This window comes from Dromaius novaehollandiae, chromosome 1, assembly GCF_036370855.1.
Source record: "Dromaius novaehollandiae isolate bDroNov1 chromosome 1, bDroNov1.hap1, whole genome shotgun sequence".
Classification (NCBI taxonomy): domain Eukaryota; kingdom Metazoa; phylum Chordata; class Aves; order Casuariiformes; family Dromaiidae; genus Dromaius; species Dromaius novaehollandiae.
The window spans coordinates 134716140-134728438 of NC_088098.1; the positions used below are offsets into that span (position 1 = coordinate 134716140).

The 12299-nt window shown below is 37.0% G+C and overlaps 1 protein-coding gene across 7 annotated transcripts in view; it reads left to right on the forward strand.

The window, feature by feature from the left end:
- ADGRG2 (adhesion G protein-coupled receptor G2) overlaps positions 1-12299 on the forward strand; it is a 68143-nt gene that overhangs the window by 3711 nt on the left and 52133 nt on the right. For all 7 annotated transcript variants that reach the window (XM_064499272.1, XM_064499281.1, XM_064499289.1 and 4 more), the window contains exon 2: positions 8100-8218. In XM_064499272.1, coding sequence (XP_064355342.1) covers positions 8101-8218 — 118 coding nt within the window. In that variant the 5' untranslated portion in view covers position 8100. The remainder of the gene's footprint in view (positions 1-8099; positions 8219-12299) is intronic.

Below are 12299 nucleotides of genomic sequence, written 5' to 3' on the forward strand. Positions count from 1 at the left end.
AAGCAAGAGTTTGTGAAGTTTTTCAGTGTAGTTGAGATACTTATACGCTCCATAGAATTTAGAGGAAATTACTGCAATTTATTGCAGTATTTCCATTTTCTGAACTATACATGACGTAGCGCGCCTTAGCTGATGCCTTAGTTGACAGGAAAAAACAACTGCCCACAGACGAAGTATTGTATGTGTTCTCATTTGTGCTGTTCCTCAAAGGAATTTTGAAGAGCTGGGGCCTAAAAGATACATCAGTAGGATTGCCAGAAGCTGTCATGTCTGACCAGATGTGACGTGTTTAGAAATGATAAAGCTAGCGGGAAAATGAGCAATATGAGTGTACTGATTATGGAAGCATTATTGTGCACACGTTACAAAAAACAACATCTTTTAGTGATGTTTTTAGTATTTTAAATATTTTAAAACTCCTTTTTATATTCTTTAGAGAATATATTATTGTGGCTCTCTGTGTGGTTTTGTTAGGTTTCTGGACATGCCTGATTGTGAGTGTTGCCAAATTCCACATTTAATTTCTGACTTTCCAACAAGTCTTTTCTTCTTTTGTACCAAATGAAATATGGACATAAGGTGGCTGAAGGAGTTTCTGATAATACTTGTCACATTATGTTTTGAAGACTTGGAGGCTTTGTTCCATCATTATTTATGCCAAGCATAGTCCAAATATTCATATAAACTTCAATTTAAAAGTTCATTTTTTGCATTTTTTTTAATCTACGTTTTGGTAAGTCAGCATTGTGCTAGGGAGTTTTATTTGTAAGAAAGCTAATCTGTCACCATCACCACCTCTATAAAAAAGTGAAGCTGTGCTGAGTGTAGTTGTACAAAGTAGATTTTCTGAGCCAATAGAAATGTGAGGGCTGTACAGAGAAATGGTTCTGGTTTAAATAAATTATTTTATAGTTGCTTTGAAGTAGTCCACTTCTCTTACATGATCACTTTAAGCATTTAAGAATGATTAGTAGTGGCTAACTTATATCAGCTGTATTAGCCTGACCTGGACTTCAGTCTGAACTTCGCTTCCCCTTCTTTTTGTAATGAATTGTCGTAAGGCTTGTCCTGGCAATGGTGCCTTTTTTCTCCTCCTCTCCATAGACTCACAATGTAGCCCAAGGAGGAGCAGTGCTAAAAGAGGCCCAGAACTATGTTCTGGCATAGCCCCATTTCCTAGAATATTTTAGTGAGAGAGGACCCTCAAAAATCTACCCCATATGAAGACAGAAGTGCCAAAGTTATTGTATTTCTTTGGGTTGCGTGGGATACTGATGCCATATTCCTAATCAGAGTTATAGTGGGTCTCTGGAAGATACTTGCCTCAGTGCATTCATGTTTCAAAACTTCTTTTCAAAAGCCCTATGTCTCTGATACTAACTGTTCATTTTGGCCAGTGGACCGTTGGTTAAAATAGGCTGAGAGTTTGTTTAAAAGGAAAAAAAAAATCCACCAAGTATTGTACTATCTAGCTTCCATGGAAGTTTTAACAGCTCCAAGCGCAAGATTCAGGAGACCTGTTAAGTCCATAGAGAAAAGCTTAAGATGAAATCACAGTATTCTTTCTTTTTTAAGTCTTTTTTTGGATGCTGCTGTGTGAGCCAAGGGAGCATGGAAAGGAGAGTGGGAAGGGAAGATGCGTAAACTGAGTAGAAAAAAATGTTTCATTTTTTTTCCCCACTTACAGTAAGATGAAAGAAACTCTCAAGTCTAATTTTCAAAGAGCAGGAAATCTGAAAGCATGAGCTGACAGTCTTCTTTCTGGCATCCCTGGCCCTCACTTCATTCCTTACACTCTGTCTGTATTGTTCACAGGTTTGAATATTACAGCTTTGAAAAGTCTTTGTCCTTCCCTATTTTTTTCTGCATCAAATTCAAATCCTGTTGTTGAATATAAAGGTTTTGCAAAACTTCTTTTGTCTACTTTTCTCCACTTACCTCCTTTTACCTGCTTTGTGATCCCTTTTCCGTGGCTCAAGGTGTATGTCTAGTTGTTCCTTGAATCTTTTTTTACATGTCAGCTTTGATGAAGTACTTTTTTCCCCCCAACTTCTTCTCTTACATGCTTTGTTTTACTTCGAGTTTTCTACTCCGCAGAATACTTTTTAAAATGAAACCTATAAACTTTACCCAGTACCTCAAAGAGTTATTAATGAAAATGTAAACTTAACTTGCCTGCAGTAGAACTAACCAGACCTGTGACAAACATTACTTTATTACATCTCTGCTTGTATTTCTTCATCTGTACTTTGTAAATTCTTTGAAGTGGAAACCCGCTTGGGTATTGTCACTGAAGGGCTTTTTAGTTTGCTCTGGTAGATTTAATACACTGTAAGGATTATACGATTCTCTTGAGGGAAGAGCCACTACAGAAGAGGATTTCCTGAACAACTGTAGAACTTTCATAAAAGCTAGAAACAGGCCTCTTACCCACCTCCCAAGTGAGTGCTGGATATTTGGAGATGAAACATCTCCACGCTGGTAAGAAGGAATAAAAAAATTGCTTGAAATTGTCACCTGTGCTGTTTTTGCACTATTTACAGTGACATGAGTTTCTGTAAGAGAGAATTAATGATCTGAAGATTTTTTTTTTGGTTGGTTGTTTTTGTCATGAAGGTCCATAATGGAGGGCCATCTTGAAGGATATTACACTCAGAAATTCACTTAAATATTAATGATTACACTTATTCTCTGAAACAAAGTTAAGGGGAGATATGTGAGTATAACCAAGGGCAGACCTTGGTTTACACTGCTTTGGATTTGTGAAATTAATCTTTCTAACACCAGTATCATACAGCAATTTGAAGACTAAAAAGCATGCATTTCTCCCCAAGTTTTTCCTCCTATTTATTTCTATTAAGAACTGAACAATATGAGCGTTGTAGTAGAGCAGTGTCAGTGTCTGTGACCTAGTCTTTCACTTTGGGGGAAGGCAAAATTAAATGTTGCCTGTGCTTTGCAGGAGCCTTGAGCTGGCTCTACACATTACTGTTGTAGTCTTAGAAAAAGCTGGTATTCTACAATATAGTGATTGAATTTGATAGAACACAGTATATCTGATTTTACAGCTTGTGATAAGTGCTGGAGGATATTAATGAAAACCAGGCTGTTATCAGACAGTAATATTTGTATTACTTTCTTCTGGAAAAACACATTAAAAAAAAAAAAAGCTTAGAATAACATTTTTGAATTGATGGTGCTACTTCAGTTGTTAAGTCAGTGCATACTATATGTGCCAAAATTAACAGTGACATAAGACTTTCCAACATAAGCGTCATCCCTATTACATCTAACCTGTTTCAGTCAAAGTTTAAAAATAACATAGAATCTTTACTACTTTTTGGTTCCAATGTGGAAAATCTAGGGGGTTGGTAGAAGCTGGTAGTCTCACTCTTCTGAAAGTAATTGAATGTACTGTGAAGTTTTCATACCTAGGCAGTATGATGCTTCTTTTACTCTTTACTGTCTTTTAGCATGTAGTACAAACTTGGATAATGCAGACTGTGACAAAGCAGCAGCCAGAAGCTTACTATTCATTGTTACCATCCTCTTCAACAGTAACACTTGAAAAATTTGGGAAATATTTTTTGTTAAAATCTGAGATCTTTAGTAAGGGATTCCTTAAAGAAAGCAGATAGGATGGATCGCAAAGAATATGGATAAAATAAGTGTGATTGAAACAAAAGTTAGAAATAGTTAGAAGCAAATGACTGATTGCTTTGGGTCATGATTTCCAACATAAATTTGATAAAAGAAGTTTATGCTTTGGCAGTGAGAAGCTGCTCAGGCTGAAACTTGGTATAAAAGAACTAATAGCTTATTAACGTTTAAGGAGTGACAATAAATGGATATATTCAACAGGAACTGTAAAATTTGAATGTAATTTTCAAGAGGTGATTTGACAGAAAGTATTCATGTTTTGCACTTTTCTTTGACTTTAAACCTGTTGAAAATGTATCTGTTGTAATACAAGGCAAACCATGGCTAAAGGTAAGCCAAATAGGTCTCTCGCTATGTCACCTTTGGTTGCACAGTTGGAAAGCAGTCCAGGTTTCTCACACCCCACGATGAGTGGGGCCATACCACACAGTCACTCTTCGGGCTGGTTGCAGTGGCCCAACCCCTTCTCCTCTGCTTTTTAGTTGTGTTTGCAACCCATGCACAGTTCCGTGTGGCACCTCCAAGTCCTTTCATTGTGGGTACATCTGATTAACTAGCTAACTGAAGTGGTTTAAAAACAGCAACTTCAAAACAGTTTTATCTTTCAGAGGTACAAAGTTAGGTACAGCAGAGTAAACACAGTAAAAAGTCTTAGGGGCCTTAGTTTTAACAACTTTTTTTGCCTGCTCTTGTGAGTTGCTCTGGGTTCCCAGACCTCCAACCCTCTACTTTGCCTGTCCTGCTGCAGCAGGCTCCTTGTTGCAGTGTGCGTCTTGGTCAATCTGTCAGATTGCAGTGACATCTGAAGAAACTCTATGCTCCTTAGGCAGGGAAAACTCCCATTGTCTTGAAGGGTAGTTCTGTGGGAAAAAAACCCTGTAAAATAGCAAGAAATAAGTAAATTAGTATTAATGATAAAAATACAGTCTCTCTCTGTCTCTTTGTTTAAATCCCATTTGCCTGTCTCTCTATTTCCAGTAACCTCTTTCATTTCTGGAAAGTGTCTTATTAGTACAGAACTGCAGCATATGTAACACAATACATGTAACAACCATCTCATGTTCCAAAGCGTGTGGTTTGTTTTAAGGAAAGGTTTAGCAAATTCCTATTTTGCTTTCAAAGTAATGCCACAGTATCACATGTAGTCTGAAGCCTGAGTACTAATGCTCCAACACTGTCACTGATCAAAGTAGAGGACTCTTCACAGAGGGGAAGCAGGATAGAGCAAACTTATGCCTGAGTTCTAATATTTTGTTTTCTGAACTTCCATTTTAACCACTGACCATAAAGATAAGTAACTGATTATATTCTTTCCTATTTCAGGCGATTTGCTCTTTGTAGATGTTTAAAAAAATCATTTGAGAACAGCAAGTAGAAAAGTAACTACAGCCAGTTACATCTTCACCTATGGTCACAGGAGCACGAACTCTGTGTAAAACTCTTTCACACACTTGGGTAGCTTGGTAGTTGTGCCAAGAAACTGTTGTACTTGATTCTGCATTAGATTTGCTTGTTTTGCAAATGCATCAACTATGCAGATTCATGCTGGCTCTAAGTCGTACTGTGTTAATCTTTTAATAAGATGATTATAAGATGATAATCTTATAAATCATCTTTATTATAATAAATAATAGTGTGGACTAAACTCAGTCTTCATTTATACTGAGTTTATAATGTCCAAGGTAAGTCTATAATTATGTATTTATAATTATATTACTTTTCATCATAAAGAGTAGAGCTTTACTGTCCAAAGGCAATATATATTCCGAAGATTGGATATAGGTTTAAAAGAAACATACATTCCAAAACATTTGGAAGTCATCATATGATCTTCATTTCAATAAATATGATGAAACGATATTTTACATCTTGTTTTTTTTTTTTTTTCCTTTAAAAGCCTCATTTTCAAAGCTAGTAGCATCTTTTTCTTTGGTACAGTGTAAATAGGGTTTTTGTGAGAAGAAACAAACATTAATGTTATTTTCTTAACTGTCTTTATCGTAAGTATCACCATACTCTGGAACGAATCTTGAGCTATCATAAATGTCCAGAGTCTTACCAAAGTCAACTGGGCTGTGACCATATAAGGATTTTCCTTTTTAGGTTTATTTGCCTGAACTTCAGCCAGGCTTGAGACAGAGGGGACAGGAAACTAAATATGCAGAAAGTATTTTATTGGACCCTTTCTTTTTAACACTGGACAAACGTAAGTGAAGCTCACTCTGGAAGGCCAGAGTTGAGTAAGGTCTGTTCAAACTCCAGGAGGTACATAGGCTCGTGGCAGAGCTGGAATTGGAACCTGGGATTTCTTGACTTCTACCCTCAGATTTAAGTGTCTAGAATACAGTTGTTATTTCTGGTGCGTGTGGCACTGACGTTATTGTTTAATGAGGTCTACCAGAGCAAATGGGGGGTGTACGTGATGGCACAGAGTGCTGTCCTAGTCAGCTGATCTCCTGTAGATGTCTTAGCAGGACTGAGTCTTACAGAGGAAACTGAATATAGGGCATATAGGAGCATTCTGGAACGGTATTGTATGTGACGCAGAGTAGGCAGTTTGCTTCAGTACTTACCAACATCGATGGCTAAACTTGTGGGTGCCCCTGAGTATTTTTTGGGCTCTGTCCCATTCATACTTGAACTTTTGATTTCTGGGTAGTAGAGGCAAGGGGTGTTGTAGTTTGTGGTTAGTTTGTTGTCTAAATATCTCACTATGGATAGATGGTTTACCTTACAAAAGAAGGGATGTCTCTATAAAATGGAGGAAGAGATGTGCAGCTTGGTTCTGCTAGGAAGTGACCTGATTCAAGACCAGAATGGGAAACATGAGTAGACAGAGAAAGGAAACACAGCTTTTTAATGGGAATCTTTTTTAACACTAACATATTTTACTGTAGATGAAAGAACTTTGCAGTTGTCAGGTCATTTGTAATTTGAAGCCTAGAAATTTTTAAGCACAGTGATTTTCATTATCAGGTTCTTGGGATAATTAATGTAATTCTGCTACTTAGTTTACTGACTGAAGCTCTGTTAATTATTTTTAGGCATTCAAGAGAAGCAAGCTGAACATTGGTTTGGAAAATGTGTGATGGGACACCTTTCTTGTGAATCTTTGGAAAGCTGACTTGCTTCCATTTCTTGCCCCCTTTTTTTTTCCTTTTGCTTGGTTTTGCTTCATTCCTACACAGGCTTGTCTGTGTTAGTTATGTCCATGGTTTTAGCATACTGTTTCTTTTCTCTCTGTTTGAGTATGCTAGTGTTCTTCTGAGATCTTTTTGTCACGAGTCTTTCTTCCTACTGGTTAATACCTACGGCACCCATGTAGATATCATCCATGATGTTACAGTGCTCAGTTCCTTCTAAGTTGCAACAAATTTGTGATTGTGATGGTTATTCTCTTAGGATATTTCAATTTTATTAGTGTGGCATCCAGAATCTTGAAAATGGGAGCAGTATAGTATGCAAGTGTCATGATCCCAATTTGTTTCCTTCAACCCAGTGTGTATGAGCTTTTTTTTCTGCTAGAAATACTATATACACTGTGTAACTAATGGCTGACAGTAATGTTGCACTGCTCCAACTTTTACGAAGTCTTTGCTTTATTATCTGTGTCACTTTGTTATATGTGTATAATTTATTTGCATGTAAATTTAATTGTTTTCCAAAGTGAGTACCTAGCAACTTAACTAACTTACGTGTTTCTCAGCCTATTACCCTAGAACCTCTTCTGATGAGTTTAGCCTATAGTAACCATTTCATGCTAATAAATATTTATATTAATGTGAATGCTTGCAAAAAATATATTTTAGCTTTAACCTTAAATGAATTTACAACTCTGTATTTCCTGAAAAGAAGAGAACCTATTGCAACCTGATAGAGACTGGACAAAAATACGGTAAAATTTGGAAGTAGTGTGATCCCAAACTTCTTTTGGTGCTAAGCAGTACACTTCCACACAGACCAAACTTGTGATGGCCAAGTTAAAACTTCTGGTGTGGTGCAGACATAAAAATGTCAGCTGATAGAACCCCCAGAGAGGGGACTGTAGAGCCCCTTCCTACACACTTACTGAAATTATCTTAGCTTTTGGGTAAGTGCTTCTGTATTCTTTTTAATGTTGGAAGCCTCCGTCATGCAAGGACTTGTGGCCATGCTCTAATACATTTGTGAGTCTTTACAGGATTACAGCTTAAGCGTTCTTTTTACTCCCCCTTCTCTCCCCCCCACCTTTTTTTCCTTTCAGCAGACAGTGGTTTCTTTCTGGGTGACTTGGCAACATTAGAGTGTTGGCACATTTGAGTACAGTATATACTCAGTAATGTAATGGACTTGAAAAGATCTATGCTCCTGGGTTGGAAACCTTTTTGGTCGTAATATATATACTTCTGTGCTTTTTCTAATCACAGTGACAGACTGTGGTGTTTTCTTGTTTCTTCTAGAATGGTTGCTTGGAGAAAGCAGCACTGCTGTGTTGGCAGAATCCAGGATATTTTACTGAAATTCAGGATTGCTCTAGCTGTCCTTTTACTTCATTTGTTCCTGGCTACAGCAGGCAAAGGTAAGACACATTTTTCCTGATTCATCTAGTGTTGATATTCCAAATAAACAGCACTAGCCTTGATGAATGGAATTGTTGGATATGTTCAGAATAGCCAAGTTTCTGCCTTCTTGAAGTCAAGGGAAGTAATTGCCATTGACAGAAACAGTTGGTGCTCAGCACGTTGGGTATACACACCCTACGTTTACAATATTTATTTGTTGTCACAAAAATAATCATCAGTAATAACTTCTTTTGGGATAAGGATAAGGAAAATGCGTAAGTACAGTATGTAATTGCAAGGGAAATTATTTCCTGGCTAGTTCTTGAACTGGAAGTGTTATTATTTTCAGAATATCTCTTTAACTCTTTCACACTGCTCTTATGCAAACACCACAAGATCCAAAGAAAAGAAATGAATAAAATAGCTTCAGTGTTTCATGCTGTTAGCCGATCACTCTCTGGAAAATGTTATATTTGAAAATGCCAAAATACAATTTTAAAAAATGAATTTAGTGAGGATATTGGAATAATGCTTGAGATAAAACTTTCAAAGGTTATCTGTCTAGACTTTATAGTTGCTGCCTTGAACATCTGAGAAAACATGCTTCAAATAAATTTCTATAGTAGAATAAATGACAAGGGGAGTGCAGGAAGATGTGCACTTCAAGCAGGGAGCTGTGGCTAGCCAGTGCTACTTGCCTGACCATCTCTCTGGTCTATATTTTATCATCATATCATCTACAAGGTATTTTGAACAATTCCTGCTTGGTGTCACAAAGCTCTCTGGCTATTTCAATGCAAAAACTATGACGGGGGTGGGGGGGTGATAAGCATTAAGGACTCTTTATTGAGGGTTACTGCCTGAATGCTAGAACTGGAATTACTTGAGGTGGGGGGAGTTTTACCTGTTGAGCATCGCTCTACCTAATGCATGTGTCAGTATGTACTCCTTCATTGTTCTTGGCTGTGTATGTGAAAAAGGCTAGGGAAGACATAGCAAGGTCTAAAGCATGTAACAGAAATCATGTATTTCAATTTGAAAGTGTATTCTTAATATAACAGTAAATGAAAAATAAGTACATCATTTCTAGTAGAAACCAAGTAACTGACATGGTGCTGTTTTTGGATGAGGTACAGCAAAGTCAGCCATGTGTGTTTTATTCGTTGTTATTCCATAAGCTGGAAGATGCAAGTTTGTCACTACTCTGGACCTTAGATTCCTTGACTGCAAAATATAGATAATAGTGCTTGTCATTCATAAAACTTCCTTAGATCAATACAGTTTAATAATATTAATCATGTTAGTAAGGTGTATGGGATATTCGAAAATTAGAAGTGTTTTTTGCCACGTTTTTAATACTGACTAATTTTAGAAACTGTTTCCTGAGCTATGGCACATTATTGAAACCTAGAAGGCCAGAGTTTCTAGCTGTTCAGAAGTAACTTAATAAGCATACCCCTTTAATGACATTGTACTAGCAGTGAAATTTCATGGGTTGACATGGTGGACTAAGTCTGAACTAAATTCTCCAAATGTAGTTGGTATAGCATGAAGGTTTTGAGACAGAATTTGAGATTCAAGTGTTAAATGTTATTAAAATGGCCTTGTTTTAACCTCATGAACTTTGAATAGTAAAAAGGACAGGACTACTCAGCAGATAGGTGGTGTCCTACAAGAATTATGTCAAGGAAAATTCTACTGCATCTAGAGTTCTGAGGACAAGCAGAGAGGGGTTTCTTCTTTCACCTACATGCCACTTGCAAGCATCCGTAATCCTTCAAGAGCAGCTGACTTGACGCAATGGTTGGTTTATGTCTCCACCCTATTTTTTGTTTGTTTCTAGGTGGTTAGCACTATTGGCAGCATCCCTACTCAGTTCTCTCCTCATCTAAAGTGCCCCAAAGCATGTTTGCATTCTCCAGAGAATATGGAGAGAGAAAAACTACCTGTGTTTGTTCTGATGTCTAGGGCACTCTGGATAATGTGGCATAATTTATCTGCAGATATTGGAGTACATCTGTGAATGAAAAAGAGGGACAAAATTAATTTTAAAGAAACAATTCTTAGTTTCAGATTTCCCAGACATTCAGCAGAATTGAGTGAATCATATTTAGAAAGTGTAAAGTTTTAAACTTTTTGTGAAGAACAGTTATGACATGCTCTAGAAGGTATACATTTAGATTTAAGATGTTTATGGTGTCACTTTAATGGACAGTAGCAATTCAAATGTGACAATCACTTGTATGTAAATTAATGACTATTGCTGTTACTGGTAAAGAGCCAGATTGTGCAGATGCGTAAAAACATGGATATTTTTACTCAAGAAAATACTCAACTGTATTAATGCTCAACTATACGAATATACTAGCTATACTAATGTAAGAAAAATAACACTTGCTTAGGTACTGTAAGTATGAAAGTATCTGCTCCTGTATGTCTAATTCTGATTACCTACAGTTGTAAATCTACTCTAGGTAGAGATACCAATTACTACTACCTGAAATTGTTCGAAAGAGAAAGATTACATTTTTGTTTTGCCTTACTTTGTCATCCTCAGCAAGTTCATTTTAAGTTACGCGTTTGTTTGAAAATGACTTTGAAAGGACTCCAGTTCTTTCGATGCTTGAGATAACACCCTTGCTTGTGCTCTTAGTGAGCGTAAAAACCCCAGTTCTTGCCTCTGTTAGAGATGACTGTATGAAGGAGGAACAATTTGCATTTCTGAAAGAGGTTAAGTGCCTGAGTACAGCAAAAGCCGTTGAAAAGTCAGCTCTCAAATATTATTGCCCCGATTATTTTTTAAATTTGAAGAGTGGAGAAAAGGAAATTCCTGATAACACTGTTATGGCAATCTCTGGATTATCTTTGTTTGTTGAGAGGACTTGTAAATAGTACGATGATGATGAACTTAAAAAAAAAAAAAAAACAAAAAACACACCCACCCCATTTATATTATAGATGAATATATTTACATACATGCAATTATTATATATGTACCTATTAGATATAGGTCTCTTCCTCTCCTGTTTTCCTTGGATCCAACTTGTGAATTTTGCTTATATTTCTTATCCTGGAAGTGTTTTGAGCATTCTTTCTGCTATGCTACCTTTTCTTTGAGATAGTGATAAAGGTATGTTCATGGCCAGGTTTCCAAATGTGACTTGTACTGACCAGACCCCAAGGAACTAACTGTAAGCTTAGACTGCCACTGTAAGAGCACAGCCAGTTTCAGTCCTACGGTTCTGTGACCAACAGTGGGCCGCTGCCCAGGAGTGTCATTACCATTGACGATAAATGATAAGTAGCAGAACTGCCACACTCTTTAAAGCAATGTCATCTCCTGCTTATGTTGTATCTACCCACATACCCAGTGGATTAGGTCAAGGTAATGTTGATAATTAACTTCTAAATAATTTAGCTCTGAACTGTGCATTTTCCATTTGGAACAGTGAAGTTTGTCTTCTAACAGATGTTATGATTTCCTGTGTGCTTTTTTAAGTAGTCTTTGGATAGCCCAGTCATAGTAAAATTTCCAAGCCTTTCCTGTAACAATTCAGATAGTACTCAGATCTCCTCTCTAGCTTTGCCACCTGTTTTTGGTACCTCATTTTCAAAACTATTTTGAACAATGTGGCCCAGACATTGAGCTTTCTTTCTGGCTTTAAGCAGTGAAGACAGCTCTTTTGCTTGTTAAATTCTTTCCTCAGGCTTTGCATACAGATTAACAGCAGTCTTTCTGAATTGCCATTCAAAGCACAGTAAAAAGATCATCAGCAGGACTGATCTCTTGTCTCATAATTTCTGATGCTTACCTGCATTGAGACTGTTTTCACCTGCAAGTTCATGTCCTCACTGGAGTGCCATGTTACTCTAAACAACTTGCACACGTCCATTCTGGCTGTCTTGGCAACTTCATAGTGTCAAGCACCCCTCAAGAATGTATTATGATTTTGCAGCCCTTTGATTCTTTCACTGTTGTTGCATAAACACAGATTTAATGCTTAACATGAAATAAAGCCCATCTCAGGATTTGTTCATTGTCAAGATCAGGTCTGCTGATGATGTCTCAAGTTTCAACATTTCTGCTCAGAAATGGAC